The sequence below is a fragment of the Engystomops pustulosus genome, chromosome 8 (assembly GCF_040894005.1).
Source record: "Engystomops pustulosus chromosome 8, aEngPut4.maternal, whole genome shotgun sequence".
Taxonomy (NCBI): Eukaryota; Metazoa; Chordata; class Amphibia; order Anura; family Leptodactylidae; genus Engystomops; species Engystomops pustulosus.
The window spans coordinates 95,982,231-96,004,337 of NC_092418.1; the positions used below are offsets into that span (position 1 = coordinate 95,982,231).

At 39.3% G+C, this 22,107-nt stretch overlaps 1 protein-coding gene across 1 annotated transcript in view; it reads left to right on the forward strand.

The window, feature by feature from the left end:
• The window catches only part of FIGN (fidgetin, microtubule severing factor), a 110,540-nt gene extending 98,555 nt beyond the window's left edge, over positions 1 to 11,985 (forward strand). Inside the window, exon 3 of the mRNA XM_072121858.1 lies at positions 6,890 to 11,985. Coding sequence (XP_071977959.1) covers positions 6,890 to 9,108 — 2,219 coding nt within the window. The 3' untranslated portion in view covers positions 9,109 to 11,985. The remainder of the gene's footprint in view (positions 1 to 6,889) is intronic.
• The last annotated feature ends 10,122 nt before the right edge of the window (positions 11,986 to 22,107 follow it).

Here is a 22,107-nt window from a genome sequence, read left to right on the forward strand (position 1 = left end):
CAATGCAAGAATTTGTGATTAAAATTGTGAATACTCCACCTCCATGCCATGTGGGCGTGGATAAGACGAAGAGGGGTGCGGCAGCACATGGAGGGTGCAATCCCAGCCCATGTCTACGTTCTTTTGAGAAACCAGTGAACTAGCACTGGTCGGACCTGGAGTAGTTTTGCCTATATCTAGCGGGACGCTAGATCTGTCTATTGTGGATAGATAGATTAACAAATATTTATATACGATTAGGCAAGCTCTGTGCAGCACTGCGTAATCTGTGTGCCCTATGTAAATAAAGGAATTATTATTATTAATATATATATATATATATATATATATATATATATATATATATATGGATTTAGAAGCTAGGTGGCTGGTATGGACAGATACTGTAGTAGGATGGATGGATGAATAGATAGCTATACATACATACTGTACATACTGTGAATGGATATATATATATATATATATATATATATATGTCAAGTAATTAACATTGTCTGGAATTCCCATTTGACTATTATAGTATCTCAATCAAGTCCATTCAGATGCATCAACTCAAATAGTGAGATCTCATATTCTGCTTCCCATATGTAAACTCTAAGCTGACAGCTGTCGGTTACTTCCCGTAATTTACTTGTATGATAATATTTCCCTTTACTTGAGATGCTGGTTAAATATAGTTGACTGTATGTTGTTCATATCTGTTGACTTGCTATTTATTTCCTGGATCTGCTTATAGCAGGATTACTCGCTCTTGCTTTCCTCCTGAGCCTTGGCTGGAGCGGCAGCTTGGTGATGCCGGCACATATGACTTGACAGCAGAGGCCCTGTGGGGCCTTGTTTAAAGATTGCCGAGTGAAGCAGCATGCAAGATGGGCTGAGACTGGCCAACGCTTATACTGTGCAAATTGATTGTTGCAGTTTCGCTGTTGAGATCAAATTTTTTTTTCCCATTCATGCTGTGGTTCCTTTCAGCTCTACGAGCTAACGTCTTAAGCTCTAGATCGACCAAATCACATAGAAAAATAGGGTGAAATCACATGCCAGTTACTGTTTACTCAAATGCAGGCTTGTTCCTATTAATAGACACACTTTTATATACTATATGTATCTATTTTTGTTCATACTGTATATGTGCAATTATAAATAAATGTGTAGGTATGGGTACACCCATATGATAGAGAAGAGATGTTCGCTAGATAATACACAGAATACAAATAATACATAATAAATGTAATACAAATATACTAATAATACTTAAACACAATATAAATAATGGATACATTTGATTCTATAGAAATCATATAGCCTATATAGAATATCCTCGTTCGTATGTAAAAACGACGCATCTGAGGCCATTAATTGTTGTTATAGAGGAAGGACCTGATTGAGACCTAATAATAGTCACCAACAGGTGTCCTGCGCTTTCCCCTTCTATAAAAAATTGAAGAAGTGTTTATTCTCCGAGATGTGCCAGATATGATCCGTATAATGGGCCGGTGCCGTGAGCCACACTTGTTCATTGTCAGTTGACGCGTCTGAAATGTAAACCTGCTCTGTCCTAGTCAATTTGCTCAGATTTTGTGGAAATAATAATCCCCTAAGGTCCTCTTAAGGCACTCCCATGCTGCACCAAAGGAGGCGGTGTGTGTATTAAATTGAAGAAAGTCCTCAATCACACAAATCGTCCCTGCTCCCCCACACTAGCTGTAACCAGAACGGGTGTGATCTCCATAGTGCACCATTACATTCAGATAGTTGTCTGAAATTTCAACAGTACTCGTATTGGACTTAGGTCCGAAATGCTAGGCAGAAAATATTCCACTAATCCTAAAGACCTGAATAGGGGTTAAGAGCCTATGAGTCAATTCAAGAAAGAGACCTATTGGAACTAGAGTAACAGGAATATTGTCTTGTCACCGGGTTACGCACCCTCCAGATATCTTGAAGCCCACATTCCTGCAGGATTTTTGCTAGATTTGTGACAGGGGCATCAGAGGCAATAGAACCAGTATCTAAATATGGTCGTAAATAACTGTTCAGTATGTACAAGGCTATAATCAGTATTCGGTCCCTTAAAGCGTACATTGCAGGCAAACAAGACGGCCATGTGAATAAGGCTAGCCCGGCAAACATAGGGTATAGCACGATGAATCACAATGCTCACACCTCGTGTTTGAGTAGAATAGGTGGAGTGTTACGCATGCACCATCCATGCCAAATGAAAATCTGTAACATTATCCTTTCCCAATTGCGTTTCTGCTAGACAAACAGAGATACATTTTATTCTGATACAATAACCTTTTACCCATGCCTGATATCAGCTGGCTGCTATATATAATGTCCTCCCAACATGTGGTTGGTACAGATTTTAAAAGTTTTACTAATGATAACAGTTTTTCCTTGCAAAATTACACAAAAATATTATAAAACCATTAATAATTTTTTTTCCCTTGGCGGCATATCCCTTTAAAGGGAACCTATCATCAAAAACAGGCGATATAAACCTTACTCATCCTCTCTTCCCCAGCAGTGCAGGCACCACAGCTTAAATCTGCCTCCTCCAGACATTAAAATCTTTTCCCAAACTTTTTATCCTAATTTGACTCTACCCACCACAAGTGGTACCACCCACATCCACTTGGTCCCACCCATCACAGGTTGTGTGGACTGGTAAGGATACCTGAAGTTTACTCCAAGTTAACCTTCCACGGGCCACCGGCGCATGCATACTGCCAGTTTGGTAGCGATCAGTTTTACCAGTGGGTGAGAAGATCCAATTAAAGGGTTAACACTCGCGATTGGTTCTTGCAGGAATCACAGGTCAAACCCGTTGACTCTTTTTAATCCGGTTGCTCTGGGCATTCGTGTCCGGGTTTGCCAGAACCTGCCAGACCCAAATACTGATGTGTCCGCTTATCACTGCCTATAATTAATGTCAATGTCAAGTAGGATGAGCGTTGGCCCAAAATCTAAATGGGTTTTGATAGAGAACCACAAACGCCTTCGTAGTAAGGGGAGACAAGTCATTGCATTTTGTAAATTTGTGCTGGGAAGGATATGGGAAGTGTAAATTGATTTCATATGGAAGATGATGAGGACATGGAGGTGTCAATTGCATATGGATCTTTTTCTGGTAAACAATCAATTATTCAGATGATGAAATAATCTTATGGGATTTATAGAAATTGGATTTGTGACTGGTTTATAGTATGACATCAGCAATAAATATCCTAAACCAACTGTACTGTATGACATCTAAAATATATTCCCTTTAAAGGCAGACATCAGCCATCTTTTTTATTTACTGTAACTTTTATCTTTTACTTAATTTTTATTTTATTGTATATTTTACACAGCTGTCGAGGAACAGTTATCTTGCCTAAGATGCTGTTACCAGTATTTAGAAATTTGCTGTACAGAAATATGTATTGACCTTTGTGGGCATGCTCTCTGTCTCTCTGGGGACTTGTGAGAGAGGGTCAGTGGCATATTCTTTCTCTCTCTGGAGACCTAACAAAGTTTCGTAAATTGATCTTCAATGATAATTGTGAAATGGCCATTCAATGGGGTGATCCAGTCAGATCAATTTTTCCCCTGTTCACAGGATAAGGGAAAACTTGCAGTGGGATTCCCAGTGATCGGACTCCACAGATATCAAGAACCAGGGTCCATTGCACCTCCAAATTAAAAGAGCATTTTGTTTCTTACATGTACCTACTTCTCTATTCATCTCTATGGTTCTGACGGAGATAGCCAAACAAAGTACTCAGCTTCTTCCATCAGTGCCATAGACAAATCCAAGTTCTTGGAAGCCATGGTAGTCCCACCACTAGGACCCCCACCATAACTTTTTGCGGCTGGATACACAAACTTCATCCTATACATTACAATTGATGTTTAGAGGTCTAAACTTCTAGAGGTCTAGACAATGTATTATACTGTACAGTATTGTTCTAATATATCTATAGTTATATAAAAAAACATCTACAATAGCTCTGGTACAACACCAATAGAGGGGGTCTGCAACTGATCTTAAACCTATCCTAATTAAATTTTGTCTAACATTAAAATGAATTGTGAAGGTTTTCATGTATTTTTTTTTCATAAAGATTAGGATACAAAAATATCTGTCCTCCAGGGCATGCATATTGGGGCACATTTACTAAGGGTTTTGCGCCTGTTTTCTGTCGGACTTTGCACATTCTTTTAGGTGTAAACTGGTTGTACAGGTATTTAAGAAGTGTCCACTCCACTTTTGACGCACGCAACCCTTTTGTGGCGCAGCTGCACTAGTCACCATGTGACACAAATTAGGGGGTGTTCCGGCACTCAGTCTGACCGTGCGTCGGATTTAAGATGCAAAGTTTGTCGCAACACCCTATGTTAAAGGTGCACCACAAAAATGTTAGTGGACTCTGTCGGGCCAGTGCAGGGAAGCAACCGATTCATGATTCTTAATGAATGTGTGGCACCCAGCATTATACAAGGTCAGAACACTTTTAGTACAGTTTCCGACAATCTGATATTTTGCTTATTGTCAGTAGAGGTCCACAGACAATTGTTGAACAACAATTGTAGACAATAGAATATTGTGTATGAGTCATAATGGATTCATACTTGTTTAGGATGCCCATGCAACAAGACCCTGCATGACCCCTTTTACCAGACTAAATAATAATTGTTCTCTTTACCTCTATATTTGTTTATATCTGGGTCATTTCATTGTAATCTTTCCATGACACCTTATCTTTTTTTTCCCTCCACACCGGGATTTGGCTTAAAATCACTGACCACAACGTCAAAGTATAAATAAAGCCTTATACAGATCCCATAGAAACCGGGCAGTAGTATTATTCCATTTACCAAGCACATTGTGAAAAATAAACAAGTGGAGATCATAAAAGTCACGGCTGCTTGTTGCCGTTCGGAAAAAAAAAATGGAGGAAAGCTTCCAGGGACATAACTTTACAACCAAGGACTCTCCTTGGAGATGGGAAATAAGTGATTGATATATATGGTTATTAACTCCATATACTCTGCATACAATGTGCTCTGCAGCATGGAAATTTTAAGGTTCAACAAAACTTTATTTGAAGTTTACATTTTTGTGATCTATTAGACTGTATATTTAAACATTGCCTAACTTACCTACCATAAAATTCTCTGCCCCATCGGTATCGGTGCTGGCGACGGTGCTTAACTCCGTAAAATGTGGATGTGCGTTTGTGCCATCGTCTAAATGCCGCTGGTGCATGCGCTCCCACATACTTTATGATCATCTCTCTTGGCTCTAGTGCCATTCACTGGTGTTACCGGTGAGGGTGAGCGTTTTGGTTTTGGCCAAACCCAAACTTGAACAGGTCCATTCAACCCTAACAATATGGGCCTTAACTCCTTTTTAAATATTATATTTATTTTTATTATTATTTTTATTATTATATTTTATTATTATAGCTAATATTTTTAAATATTATATTTATTTTTATTATTATAGCTCATTTTCTTTTGCTATTAATAACTGATGCATAAGAAAATGTAACAGAAGGTCCATTAAAGCCAATTGGTAATGGAAGGGGGGACAGAAGACCTATCATTCATCTTTTTTTTTCTGGTTTCCATTACACTCTACTTAAATGCAGACACGTGTGTGAACAAGACCTAAGAACATTTTAAATTTTTTTTTTTTTAATTTTATTTGCTTCGTATCATTTCCAATCACCATGTCAAAATCCAGTGGCTCCCGTTATTTATAACTTCATAAATATGTAAAATCATTTTAGGAATTTTTTAAAATTATTTTACTTTTAAAATGTAATTAAAAATTAGCATTTTTCATTAAAAAAAATACTCCTGATTCTAAAAATCTGAACTATGGCTCCAAAATTCTATTAGCTTATAAACCGTTTTCATACCTTAAATAATCTCCAATGAACACAAGAATGAAATAAAATAAAATATAACATTTGTTATGAAGGTTCCTGTTTATAATATGAAAAATGCTGTATTTTTGCTAAGTACCGTATATACTCGAGAATAAGCCGACCCAAGTATAAGCCGAGGCCCCTAATTTTACCACAAAAACCTCGTAAAACCTATATATTTTTTACTCGAGTATAAGCCGAGTTTGGGTTTTCAGCACATTTTTTTTGTGCTAAAAAACTAGGCTTATACTCGAGTATATAAGGTATTTCAATTTTAGAGTTTTCAGGTACTTTTGACAGTGACTTTTAGTAAATACTTTCACCGTAGGATTAATTCCAATTTCAACATCTAAAGGGAAAATAAGAAGAAAACTTTTAGGGGCTAGTCAGCGCAGGTTTAATTCCTTGTACCCAGAAGACTTTGAGGAGTAACAGACCGGCAGACAAGCGTTGCTTGTTTTTTTCTTTAGGGGTTCAACAACCGAGCTGAGAAGCAGAAAGAAAGCAGTTGTAATTCATACCGAGTTGTAGGCATTTTGTGATGAAAGCGATGGACCGCTGCCTGGGAGATTGCTTTGCTGCACTCCACGAAGCAGATTTGAAACTGCCGTGGACCATTTTAGATGAGAGTTGGATTATGGAATGACCTGCGATGTCTGTGTCATATTGTTCAGCACAGGGTGCATTATGCTGTGCTAACTAGGTGTTCAGCACCAAATAAGAGAGGTATCCTAGATGTGATCTGTCAGCTGTGTCTCATATTTTTAGATTGGGGTAAAAAAAAATAGAAACCTGAAACTGATATTGTACAGACAGAATTGCTGCATACGGAACATTGTGACTGTTTAGGGAAACCTTTATCTGAATCGAATAAAAACAGGAATTTTTACAGATTACTTAAAGTATTTATAACATATGTTCTTTGTCTGTTAATTATGTTGTTAATTTTTTATTTTTTCTTTACACAGGCTTGAAGATGCAGTGGACGCCAGAGCATGCTCAATGGCCAGAACAGCACTTCGATATATCGTCAACCACAAGGTCACCGGCACACAAAGTGGAAGCATATCGTGGTCATTTGCAACGCACGTACCAGTATGCCTGGGCCAATGATGACATATCAGCTTTAACTGCATCAAATCTACTGAAAAAGTATGCTGAGAAATATTCCGGAATTTTGGAAGGGTCTATGGAAAGACCTCTTCTCAGTAATTACACTGAAGCTCAATCAGGCCTTGTGAATGGTCGAAAAAATGATGGCGAGCCTTGGAATTCCGACAATGTCTATCCTATGAACTGTGTTTCTGATGTGATTGCTGCAAGCAAAACTGGAGTAGGAGCCACTATACCTCCATCAGATGTCTCTGTCAGTATAGGTAGTTCTCCTGGGGTGGGAAGCAACTTGACAGAACCTAATTATTCTAGTACTACATGTGGAAGTCACTCAGTTCCTAGTCTACATTCAGGACTACCATCTCAGGAATATGGAACAGGATATAATGGTTCCTACCTGCATTCAAGCTACAGTAGTCAATCTGCTGCTGCACTGCCATCACCTCATCCATCTCCACTTCATAGCTCTGGACTTCTGCAGCCTCCTCCTCCACCACCACCCCCTCCAACTCTTGTACCAGGCTACAATGGGGCCTCAAATCTTTCGAGCTACAACTATCCACCTGCTGGCTACCCTCCACAGTCAAGTGTTGGGTCAGGGTACAGCCCTGGAAGCGCTCCTCCCCCTTCTGCTTACCTTCCTTCTGGTATCCCTGCTCCTACTCCTCTTCCACCAACGACTGTACCCGGATACAGTTATCAAACTCATGGTTTGACCCCAATAACTCCATCAAGTTCAGCTAGTTCTCTAAAAAGAAAAGCTTTCTATATGGCGGGACAGGGGGATTTAGATTCTAGTTATGGAAATTATAGTTATGGGCAACAAAGAACCTCACATAGCCCTATGTACAGAATGCCTGACACAACTTTATCCAACTCAAATAGAGGAAATGGCTATGACCGAAATTCTGAGTCATCATCTTTGGCATTCAAGCCTACAAAGCAGCTAGCTTCTACTGATCAGCAAAGAAAATTTAGCAGCCAGTCAACGAGAGCTCTTACGCCACCTTCATATAGCACTGGAAAGAATTCAAGATCAAGTGAAGCTTTTGGAAAATACAACTCATCAGCAATCACTGAACACAGCGATGAGCATAGACAGCTACTACCACATACTCTACAAGGCCCTGGACTTCATACAGCTACCTCATCCAACCACTCTGTGGACGAACAGCTGAAGAACACTGATACTCACCTCATAGACCTTGTAACTAATGAGATTATCAACCAGGGACATCCAGTTGACTGGGATGAAATTGCTGGCCTTGATTTGGTCAAGGCATTTATTAAGGAGGAGGTGTTATGGCCTGTAATCCGATCTGATGCATTCAGTGGACTTACAGCTTTGCCTCGGAGCATACTTTTATTTGGACCTAGAGGAACTGGCAAAACATTACTGGGCAGATGTATAGCTAGTCAGCTAGGTGCCACGTTCTTTAAAATTTCTGGATCCAATCTTGTCACAAAGTGGATAAATGAAGGAGAGAAAATTGTCCATGCATCATTTCTTGTGGCAAGGTGTCGGCAACCTTCTGTGATTTTTGTAAGTGACATAGACATGCTACTTTCTTCCCAAGTAGGTGAAGAACACAATCCAATAAGCCGAATGAGAACGGAGTTTCTTATGCAGTTAGATTCCGTTCTTTCATCTGCTGAGGACCAAATAGTTGTAATTTGTGCCACAAGTAAACCTGAAGAAATAGATGAATCTCTAAGGAGATATTTCATGAAAAGACTTCTTATCCCACTTCCAGACAGCACAGCCAGGCATCAGATAATAATACAATTGCTTTCACAGCACAATTACTGTCTCAATGACAAAGAAGTTGCACTCCTAGTCCAGCGCACAGAAGGGTTTTCTGGACTGGATGTGGCTCGCTTGTGTCAGGAAGCTGTGGTTGGCCCTCTCCATGCCATACCACCCTCAGACCTCTCAGCCATTATGCCCAGCCAGCTGAGGCCCGTAACATACCAAGACTTTGAAAATGTATTCTGCAAAATTCAACCTAGCATATCACAGAAAGAACTTGATACATATATTGAATGGAACAAAATGTTTGGTTGCAGTCAGTGATAATAAACATTATTACACAAATCTAGGTGACGAAGGGGTAAGCGCTCCTTTTGGCAGTGGCCTATGTGTTAAAGGTACCAAGGCAGCCACAATAAACTGGCATCTTCAGAGTGATGGTAGACTTTAATGTGCATCAAAAGGCCAATGTTCTGAATTGACGTGACAGTGAGCATATTTTAATGCTTAGATCTGTTTAAGGAAACCGGCACTCGTAAAACGCAGGGTGGACATAGGTTGACATTGGAAGGACATGAATCACGTGTATTGATTCCATTCTGCTGTTCTTGAGATTTAGTTGCTGTCAAGTGCCTCAAGTGGTGCTTTATTTTTTTTGTTTGCCTCACAATTACATTGGTGGCATGTGCTAATATAAAGAGCTTTAACTTCAAACATTAATGGACTATAGATGAACTGATACATTGAAAGACAGAGAGCCAGATGTTCTTGCCATGTTATGAGCAACAGTATTCCTCAATCCTGTCTGTTCTGCAGAAGGGATAAGAAAACGTAATCTGGAACTTAATTTCTGTAGTTAATTTCTTTTAATGTTCTGTCTGCAAAAATGACAAACAAACAAAAAAACCTCAGGAAAGTTGATTTGTACAGTACCTCAAAGGAATGTGTTGAAAGCACTATTTACTGCTGAGAGAGATGGTTGGCGTCATTATTGCTTTATATTACAAATGTATGTTTACCTCAAAAAAAATTGGAAAGTGGCATGGAAATTTACTTTGAATGTATTTGGTTGATTCTACGGAAAATGGCAAATGTCTCGCCATATTAATTTGTAACTGACTTCTTCTCCCTATGTAAATGATACATTATTCAGAATGACCATTTACGATATTAAATCAAAGGCTTTTTTTATTAAGTTCAGATGGTGCAAGTATTCTTTATATATAACTGCTGAGACAAGCGTTCTATGACGGGAATGAAGTCGACGTAGTCCATCAACTGCGAAACCACTTTAGTAAATTCAGCAACAACTGTTTAATTAGAATGCTATATACTAACTTGTAACCACTGACAATGTAGGTAGACTTTATATATTTCCTGGTACATATTAGCGTCAACAACATCATATGTTGAAGATGCTTGGTCCCAATGCAAAATCAGACCCTCAACAATTGTTTTATAGTACTGGTCTCTTCACATGTGAAATATGTGACCCCTGGGCCCAGGTGCTATCACACCCCAGTCATAGAATAGGGGGAAAGCGTTGGGATTTCGTGGGCAATCACAAGAATGAGTATCCCTTGTCCCAAATTTTGATGGCAAAATGGTTGTGTATATGCACTTCCTGTCTATTTCAAGTCTAATGGACTCAATATAGCTCAGTTCTGTATTAGGTTATATCCATCAATAACACAAAGATTAAATATGAGCAGTGGTTCCCATGCTTCACCATCACTTCATTTGAAATCAGAGACATGTAACCCCATTTTTTGATCGGTAGAGACCTACCAATGGAACCCCAACATTCAGACACTAATAACCTATTCTGTGTATACTGTATGAAATCATTTCTAACTACAGGACAACTCCTTTAAATTATTTTTTTTATTTAGTTCTTGCCTACACAAAAAATTGGTTGTGTAGTTAAGAAACTACTGTGATTAATGGATCCCTGTGATAAAAATGCTATTGTGTAATGGGTGAAAAAAAATAAGACTTGGGATATGTTTGTGATGGACAAGGTTATTTTTGCTATAGAAAGCAAACACCACAAATTTCTAGGTTGCGTTTTTTTTTCTATTTTTGGAAGATCCTAACCTTGGGATTTCTTATAACCAGACCTTACTGTATGACAGGTACACAAGAAGACATTTCAGCCTTCCAAAGTCAAATTAATATCTGGGCTGAAGACATTCAGTATTAACATTGCAACCAAAATACATGCAAAAGTGAGATGTATTTATAAAGTTTTTTTTAATTTTATTTAAAAAAATATATAATGTACTGTGGGGTTCTTGTGGCTATGTTTGGTCCAGACGACATGCTTTTTTTTTCTACCCTACCACATGCCCTTCCATTCTTGAAGAACCCTTGTTGACCCTCTTTTCCAAACTGGAAAATTTAGCTTTATTGCAAAACCTTAATTTTACAAATATTTAACATTTATTTGTTATTGTTGTTTGATATGTGAAACTATTCCTCAAGTTTTTTTTTCAGTTTTTTGTTTTTCCCCTTTTCTTGTGTATGTTTTAACAACTGTCTAATACTTGTGGCATTTTTTTCTCCTAACTGTCATTTGTTGTGGTTTGTTTTTGTTTTTTTTTACCTGTTTTGTTATTTCCGACACCTAATGACAGCTAATTGATATGGGGTGATATGTTTGATGGAGGAGAAGTGTACAGATTATAGCTGTCTCACGCCTGCCAAATCACGAACAGGACAGCTCAGCTTTTTTGAATGTATTGTTTTGTTTACGTAAAATGGAGACAGTGACGAAGCTGTTCCAAGGCACTGGTAATTGATGTACATTTTAGACATTAAATAAATGCACTGAACGCCGTACAGAGAAATTCCATTACATTATGCTTCTTTTTTTGGTTTACTCAAAAACTAATTTGTTTTTTTTTTTATTATTTCTAGGAAAATTTGATGTTAAAAATGAGAAAAAAAAATAAAATTGCACTTCCAAAGACAAAAATACGCATTGAGAATCAAACCTATTTTCCAAAAATAAATGGGTGCCAACAATAAAAACTGTAATTGCATGTCTTTTCTTCTTTAAACCTAGAACTCTTATCTTCAACTCTTTCAAGAACAAGTACGTTATCTTGCTGTGAACAAAAATTTAAGGATTCTTTTTTTGTGGTTCAAAGTAACTATTAAATTTATTGTGTTATATTTTAATAAAAAAGATTATAAATACTTAACTTTTACTATTATTATAGTTCATTCAAAACATATGGTGGAAAATTGTTGTTCCTGGTTAATCGAATCAAAAGGCAATGGAGCACTGTCACCATTTTGAGAAAACAAGGTTAAATCACTGGAGGAGACAAGGCTTCTTTACTATAGGAACTGTGAATCTATGTAATAGCTGAACTCAGGAGCAGAGCACAGCAGGGACAGCAGGTAGCTTCAAGAAGGGCCTAGATGCCCTTTTCTATCAAAATAACATTGACGGTTATGTCAAAATACACCCCTTCCTCATCCAATTCCTTCCATTTCTTGGTTGAACTTGATGGACATTTTTCAACATCTTTTCAACCGTATTAACTATGTAATTATTACTACTTAACTCCTGATTATATCCCATTTAATCATATTTTAATCGTATACATTTTTATTCTTTTAATTTTTAATAGTTTTCTGTTTGACGAAAAAACTTTCCAAAAAAATTGTTAATAAATAGGATATGTAATAGAACGCCTCGCCCCTTCACCAATCTTTTACTGTAGAAACTGAGCCAAAAGATCTCATCACCATCCATAGTATAGTGGCTGTCCCAGACCAGGCATTGCACATCATGCACTTCTATAAGGCTGATACAGTAATGATGAAACTGTGTCCTCCCAGCTCTATCCATAGAGTTAAACAACTAATCGGCCAGGCTACTGGGTGCCACACCTCCACCGAGAGCTCAGGGACCGATTCTGTGTGTAGGTATTCAATAATTTTGGGGCTAGAATCTCTCAAAAGTTTATGGCAGAAAATATATTCCATATAGTTCCAGTCTGTTTTATTACTGTGGCAACTGAAGCCCTACTATTCCCCTTGGCCTGCTGTCCCAACACAATCACCCCTGGTGTTTACAGACTGGTACCTCATAATACCCAGAACTACTCAGAAAATGCAGCTTAGCCTTTAAAGGGGTTGGCCACTTACATACAAAAAAAGAGAGCAAGTGTGGGGGGAGTGCAGGATATTAGGTAATTTACCAATATACACCTTGTAATAATTCTGCTCCGCTTTCTTGATATGTGAAGTGAAACCTCAGGAGACTTCACTTTACATATCAAGAAACCGGAGCCCCCCACACTTACTTTATTTTTTTATAATGTGTATGTAATTGGCCAACCCCTCTAACTACTGGATCATCGCTTTAGCCAGTAATTAACATATCCAAATGTTCTCCTATCCCCATAAAAATAAATTTCCGTTCTCCTTAGGCTACAATCACACTGTCGTATGGGGAGCATATATACAGCCGACGTATATACGGTGTATATACGTCCCCTATTAATGGTAATGGGTGCATGGCGCCGCATGGAAAAGGTTTCTCCATGGAGAGGGGCGGGGTGAGCAGCGCTTGGCCCGGCGCCTACATGTGCACACGTTAGTGTGAAATATGCCTTAAACTGCACAGTTGAAAGACGACTTCAGTTGAAGTCAGTTGAACGATTTGCAGCACAAGGACATGGGTAAATTGCTAAATATGGTTTACCAAAGCTCAAAAATATAAGGGGAATTCATTACAAAGATACATGCAATTTAAACCAAATGTCCTTAGTGTCAGGTCGGATTTCCTTGTATACATCCACCATAAGATCCACCCACAGGACATACACAATAATCAACAAGGTCTTGAAGTATTCACTTTGCAAAATGAGATCACATGTGGACAATTTACTAAATCCTGCTGCTGTAGATGGTAGAGCACTTCAGTCAGATAACCATACATAGGGACTGTGTTCTGATCACGCAAGTTAAAGAAAGTTTTGATGAATGTAACAGATAGTTAAACTGAACACACTGGGGCTCATTTACTTACCCGATCCTGTCACGATCCAGCGGCGCGTTCTCCGACGAGGATTCGGGTCTTCCGGTGATTCACTAAGGTCGTGCGCCCGATGTCCACCAGGTGTCGCTGCTGCACCGAGGTCCGCCGGAGTTCACCATCCTATTCCCGGTGCATGTAAGCGCGTTTTTTTTAAAATACTGCGTTTTTTCTGAATCCGTCGGGTTTTAAGACGACCCCCCCCCCCCCCGGTTTCCGTCACATGCAACCCGGCGCCATTGTGGCACAATTTCGATCGCGTGTGCCAAAAACCCAGGGCAATTCGGCGCAAACCGGTAATTTTCGGGAAACCCAACGAAAAAGAGTGATTCAGTCCCTTAGTAAATGTGTCCCATTGTGTCCCTATACTTATCAAAGAGATCCCATGATTTTCATCATATGAGTATCTGGACTTCGGTGCAGGAAAGAACTGGGAATAGTAATTAGCAGAGCTGAATTGAATTTCTATCCCCATCCCTTAACCCAGACTTCCGGCAGAAGTTTTGGTTAGTCATTTGGACTAATCCACCGCTAGTCTCTGCCAGCAATTATCGTGGGTGCTAGTGGTGTTTTTGAGTTTGGGTACCCCCTACCAAACTTTTTTTTGGAGTGAGCCATACCTGACTGAGTCCGCTTATCACTAAATTAGCACTTTTTGGAGAATAAAAACACAAAGTGATATACAGACTGAAATCACGAAGAATAAATAAGTCACCTAGACAGAGCACAGGGAACCATAAACAGAATAAAATCTGAAACACAAAATCAGGAACTGGTAAAGGTAGTGAGACTGGAATCCAGTGAGAAGCAGGTGACAGCACATATCAGAACACAAATACATGAACGTATCTGGGCAGACAACAGCGTAACCCTATCTTCTGCCCGATGTAATATCAATGCAGCAGAGGAAGTTTGAGCACTCATAGGAGGGAGAAGTACTACTGTACTATTTAAATCTAAATGTGCTGCATTAAGAGGCTCTGGTAACACCCCTATGAGCCCTTCAAGCTCATTAACATAATTGTAAAGTTAATTTTCAAAAGAAGGAGGCCATGGATAACAAATACAGACTCTCACAGTCTTTCTGCCTGCATCTATGAGGAAGCGTCCCTGGTTGACCCATGCTTGATTTTTATGGTAAATTTTCTTTAACAAAAAGCTCTTTTGAGCCTTCAGAGTTACTGGAAACAAAGATAAACATCAAATGAGATCACTTCCTGTCACATGTTTACAAAGAACGAAAGATCATTGGTTCATATGCTGCTTCAAATATGACTAAAACTCTGCAAAACAAGTCATCAAAATGTAGGGCTGTCCTTCAGACATTCCTTGAAAAAAAATTACTGTGCTCATGTAGAAGTTCACTACTTTTAAATAAAAATCAATAGAAGACTCAACTTGTTTCTTTTCAACTAAAAAAGTTAGTTTTTTGTTTCAAAATGTAAATGGTGAATGACCAAGAAGTAGATAAAACCGTTAGGAATGAAACTTCATGAAATTTTCCTTGAGTACTCGATAGATCATCATCTCTACCATCATGATCTCTAAGGCTTCATGCGCATGAACATATGGAAGCCCTTGATCTGGCCGCATAATTTGCAGCCAATCAGGGATCGCATAGTGGTTTGCCTCATCGCACCATGACTGATCTGGGCGACCCCCATACATAAAATAGGACATGTCGCTCGACTTTCAATGGAGAGGGGAGGAGTGAGTGCTCACCAAATTATGAAAAAATTCTTAGCTTTAGAAGATGGCAAAAAGAAGAAAGACATATTTTCTCATGGGAGACCATTAAAGGCAGCAGGGAGGGGGAGGCGGATGCAAAGTATTGTTTTCCTCCCAGGCCTCAGCTGAGAGCATGCTCATAGAGTTCTACCTGGTGTAGAAATAGGTGCAGCCAGCAATTTTTCACTTTTCAGTAGCTGCAGCTAGTGCGACCACTCCCCCGCCGGCTGTGCTCCCTTCAGGGGAAATACAATAACGATACGCTAGTACTTGCAAATAAGCCAGTGTTTGGAAATTTAACAATTTTTAGGAAAATTAGAAAATTCTTGAAAATTATTCACAACACAGTTTCTATTTTTTTCCCTTCTCTGTTTCTCACTATGGAAGGCAGAGCAAACATGATGTACTACTCTTTTGTAGTACATTTTGCCATATCTTTTTAGTTCTTTATTTTAAAAACAAAAATCTAAAATGAAATAAACCTAGATCAGCATCTGAGCAAATTGCTGACAGGTGTTTTAGCAATTAAGCCAGAGTAGTGATGGATTAAATAACAGGTATATAGTAAAAAAAAAATCGTCAAGGGCATGACGGGGATGGACTAATGGAATAAAGCAATAAAAAGAACATTTAGTTCCTGAAGAAGACTAATAGGTTATGTACTTTATTATAAGAAATTAATACATCATATTTAAATTTTACTGTGTTACAAATTACTGATATAAAAAATTACTTTAAAAGCAACAAAATTAACACTTCTAGTTTTTATAACAATCCCTGGCAGAAGTGTATAAATGACCCTAATGGAGTATTAGTAACGTACAAAGGGATTTCAGTAGAATTTGTGCTCATTACAGGATTGGTGGGGTCGAGTCCTCTGCAAGGGATAGAAGCCTCCTAAGGCTCCCCCCCATCCCCCGGAACCCCTGTATTGGTGCTCCCATCCTCATGTTCTACAGGGAAAGGCAACACTTTGTAAGGAAAATAGTCAAAATAAGTGTTGTTGACTACCGTATATACGTGACTAGCCAAGGTACCTAATTTTACCACAAAATACTGGGAAAAATAATTAATTAAAAACAAATAAACCTAAGGTGCATCCACTACACTTTAATAAAATATCCAGTAACCTCACCTGTGTTCAAAATATTTGTGTAGCTGCAGCCGTGCCCCATCTCCATTGAAATGTCCAGCAGTGACCCCGCTCTGTAGAAATGTCCAACTTTGCCCCCTCTCTATTGAAGTATCCAGCTTTCCCTCCTCTCTATTGAAATGTCCTGCTGTGCCACCTCTCTATTAAAGTCTCCAGCCATGCCCCCTCCATATTGAAGTTTACAGTCATGAACCCCTCTTTATTGTAATGTCCAGCAGACAAAGTGCCCCTTCTCGGTTGAAATGTCCAGCTGTGCCCCCTCAAAATATAAACTTTGTACTCCACCCCCTCGGCGCTCACCCCTGGTGTCCTCTTGCTCTGGCATCTCTCCACTTCTGGTCTTTGGTACCCAGCAGTGCAGGTAGAGGCACGTTTATGTGCTCTGCCCATGGATACACTATGACCTTACTAGGCAGCGATACTGCCGCGTCATAGTGTATGCACTGCAGAGCGCATAGACTTGTCTTTGCCTGCCCTGCCGGGAACCGAAAACCAGAAGAGGAGAGATGCAGGGATAAGAGGACACTGGGGGGAAGTGCCGGGGTGTGTGTACTAAGTTTACCCTGAAAAACTCAGTTTCCTTGAAGATTCCAACTTCACCTCTACATTGGATGCCTTGAGGCGTTTGTCTAGGCAGGCATACATGTGAGATGAGGGGAAGAAATTAGCTCAACAAATTTGTGAAGTAAATTGAAAAAAAATGTGGATAACTAAATGTGATTATTGATTTTAAACAACCTTTTAAGGTATACATCCCTGTGCAGAATATTTCTCAGTTAACATAAAAGGAGTGATTTATCACTCTCTGGTGCACTGATATATCCAGCAGAATGCATGTGGTGGGGCATTTCTACAATATAGCCTGTGCAATTTGCTGGGAGGAACGCCCTGCATCCTTCATGCCCCACTATGAAGACAAAGACAAAAACAGTACAAACATATAACAATAGTCTTTAGAAACGGGTCACATCAAAAAGGGGGAACGCAGTACAAAGTCACAAGGCAGTAGGAAGGTCTGAATAGAAACCAAAGATGAAGATAACGGGAAAACCGTAATCAGAGTGAACAGAGTCACAAGTAAGGTATGGAACTAACTAAGAAGAAACCTCTATTCAGCACCCTAGGAAGGGTAGGCCAAACTCTTATATGATCTCAGAGTCCCAGCCTGAATACTGATTGGACCACAACTAAGAGATCCAGACAACACAGGGAGCAAGTGAGTAGTGTGAGAAGCTGTCAATCACAATGGATTCACCATGAACCAGAGCTAGTAGGAAAGAGATGGGTGGAGTTCTAATCAACCCAAACAGCACAACAAGCTATTATGGACACTATAGTTGTTCCAGAAAGGTACAAAGATACAATCAGCGTCTCCTCCATGTGCTGTGGACTGAGGATCATGCCAACATAGATGTTACACATGAATAAACCATCATCATTAGTTATTTTTGGAAAAAATAGCAATTATGTTTTTCATGCTCTTGTAACCCCCTTTAATTCCTACTGTTCAAGATCATTAAGGATGTTATCTAAGGTACCTGTAATGCTGACAATATCCCCCTTAGAATGATAAAATACAAGAGTTATTAATATTTACCTCTTTGTCATAGACCACCAGGTATACTGACAGTAAGCCCTTTATTTAAAATAGACTAGAGGTATAATTTTCCCCTTTCCCACCCTAAAAAACTGTGTTTTAGAGGACTAGAGGGAGTTATATCCCAAATTCGAGGACAATCGATGAAACATAGGTTTGGACCGCATAGATTTGTTCCCAAAAGTTTTGAATAAGCTTCTACAAAGAGAATCTTGGTTCTCTCATCTCTAATTGATACTTTCCGATTGCACACTCCCTAGAATGTTGACATTGACCGCTCCAATAACAATACCACCAGAGAATTTTCCATTGCCTGATGACAACCCTAGGCCACTAGAGATCCTCAGACCCTAGGGATATAATAAAATGTCTCAGTAAGGGAAACCATACTCCTAATATTGCATATCTTTTCATTGCAAATATGGCATCCTTGTCTATAAATTGTTATTAGAAATTAGAAAGTTAAAATTCTTCAATTGGGCGAGTACAACAAGTGAGTGGGGATAAAATGCAATAGTCTCTTCATTTGCCCTATGTTAACATTTCTTCAATTGGATATTATTAAAAAAATGTTCCTGTGTGAAGATTATTTCTCATAAATGTTGCCATGTTGTCCCTTAGAAACAAGATGGATCCCTTGGATACGACCACCCCCGCACTCTGGCAGCGGTGACCAGACATGCACTGTTGTGCCCTATCTCTCCTTCTGGATTCTGTGATCATTATTACAGGAAGGCTTTGGGACATGTAGTAATTATATATATATTATATATATAAAAACTTTTTGCCTCTTTGTGCAATCCCTCCATCAGAGGTGGTCGTATCCAAGGACACAGTCTTGTTTCTAAGGGACCATAAGACTACATTTATGAGAAATTATCTTCACACAGGTACATTTTTTTAATAACATCTAATTGAAGAAATGTTTATATATGGCAGATTAATGGAAATGAATTTTAATGTCGAGACAAGAATACCCCTTTAATATTGAGTGTAATAAAAGCATTTTTTCTTTACAAGTTATACTTTTATCAGACAAAAGTCCATAGAGATCAATTAATAAAGTTAGCCATAAACATGACAAAAATCTGTCTAATTCATCCAATGCAGATAGGAAGGAAAAGTATGTCCTTGATGACAAAACAAACCTTCATCAGACATGCTTAAATGCTCAGAGCTTTTAACAACTTTCTATGGGAAATCTGCTCTGAGCATAGCAAGCTGTCTGTATACAGAATGCATAACCTGATAGAAATGTACAGTTGCAAGAAAAAGTCGAATTTCTTTGATTTATGCATTTATTACTAAGAAAATATGCTCTGATAGATTCTAAAGTTACAGTCTGGAATAAGCACGGTGTTCCCAGATGGCTAGATTCCCAGCAGATTGCTCACGCATTAGGATGCTCTGGTAGCTCTGTTTATGCTCATCCCAGTAGTGTATTAAAATATAGGTTATTTGGGTGGTAGCCCGGGGGCTCAAGCCTTCTAGGGGGGCAATGGCCACCCAAACCACCCACCAAATTTTATAATGAGAAGGACCTTCACCCATGATATCATTCTACATCTCTTCCTGCTCTGAATATACATGTACATAAGAGCTATTTCAGGAGGTTTGAAAGTTCTCCAAAGGTCCTGAAATGCAGATTGAATTCAGCAGAAGGGATGGTTCCTCCATTCCCCTAGAAACGTGATTCTAGTTCCATATGTAGGAAGTGAATTCCAGACTTGTAGGGGTTATAATATTCATACAGTCCAGGGCCCATTGCAGGATTAATTCATCCATGGCTATTCTTGACTTGTACCATATAGCAGTTGCTCCCTAAGCATCCATGCCAGGTCTGTAAATAGTTTCTTGGCATACAGCTCTCCCCAGTATGAGGGCTGCCAAAGAAGACACGACACCTCGAGAATAAAGATAAATAATTACAAATAAAATAATACAAATAACATTGAAATGGCTCTTTTACTGGGACATTATGGCATCAATGTTGGTAGGGTAGTGTGGGACACTACAGCGTCAATGTTGGTAGGGTAGTGTGGGACATTATGGCATCAATGTTGGTAGGGTAGTGTGGGACATTATGGCATCAATGTTGGTAGGGTAGTGTGGGACATTATGGCATCAATGTTGGTAGGGTAGTGTGGGACATTATGGCATCAATGTTGGTAGGGTAGTGTGAGACACTACCGCGTCTATGTTGGCAGGGTAGTTTTGAACACTATGGGGTCTATGTTGGTAGGGTAGTGTGGGACACTATGGTGTATAATGTTGGTAGGGTAGTGTGGGACACTATGGCGTCAATGTGAGTGGGCTAGTGTAGGGTGACATGGCGGTGTTGCTCTTTGACTGGCATTGTATGAATATAGGAAAAATGTGGACCGTTGTACTGTTTTTGTATCATATCACTTGGTGTGAAAAGAAATTTTGGTTCCTTGTTATGTTTTGCATTATTCAATGGACAGTCACCAGTAACATCCATGATCAGTGCTGGCACCATTTGCAGTGTTAGTCATTTAATTGGCACAATAAACATGACCACAAAACTTAAATGATGTGAGTGCCATCTTTGATTCCATTGTAGGCCCCTTTGATAACAACCTGATTGGCTACTGTTCGGCTACTATGACAAGTAGCTTTACCGAGATTTCCATAGTGGGAATAGCAGGATCACCTGGCCGTGTGAATGCACGCTAAGATGGGCAGTGAAAAACTGAAAAAGGGCCAGGTCATTTAGGAGTTAAACAACAAATAGAGACATACTCACAAAGGAAGTAAAAGCTAATCTCTAGAGATGAAAGGATCCGAGGCTTGCGTTTGGGTCTCTGTTTGGCCTAATCACAAATGTGAATGTCGGGTCCGCTCATCTTTACTTACCACCTCCATGGCTAGTGTGACATCGATGACATATATATTTCTGGGGGTCGTATCTGTTGAACAGGTGGATGGACTAAAAAAAAAACTACCAAATTGATCAGGGGCAGGAAGGCACTTTAAATCGATAATTAAAGAAGATTGTACTTGCAAACACTACAGATTTTTCTGTGGCTTACCACACAATCTCATGCACAACACATGCAGAAGACTGGTTTATATATTATTAATGCCATATTCACCATATACTTTTGTGAAAACTGATGTAACAGTTAAAGGAAACCTACCACTTGAAGTGGCAGGTATAAGAAGGACATACTGAGCACCAGCTGAGGGTGAGCTGGTGCCAGAGCTTATTTTTGTTAGTGTTTTAAACCGCAGTATCGCGGTTTAAAACACTTTTTAAACTGTATGGCAGAAGCTGCTTCGCCACAGGGAGGTACGTGCTCGGTGCACCATGCGCGCAACCGTGCCCGCGGCTGCATAAGAAGTGAATGAGAGCCGCGGGCACGGTCGCGCGCATGGTGCGCTGAGCTCCTACCTCCCTGCACCGAAGCAGCTTCGGCCATAAAGTTTAAAAAGTGTTTTAAACCGCGATACTGCGGTTTAAAACACTAACAAAAATAAGCTCCGGCACCAGCTCACCCTCAGCTGGTGCTCGGTAGTTCCCTCTTATACCTGCCACTTCAAGTGGTAGGTTTCCTTTAAGATTATTGTAGAAAATCTGCTTTACGAGACATCCAGACGTGGATGAAACAAAGACAGCATGAAGGAGCAAAGTGTTCTAAAAAAACAGAGGATAAATGGAACTTTCCAAAGGTTCAGATATTTAAGGCATCAAGGTGCTGGGATGTTCTTACAAGTAAAGGCTTTTTTGTCGTTCATTTATCTAGGTGTTCTATGTTCGTTAGAATAACT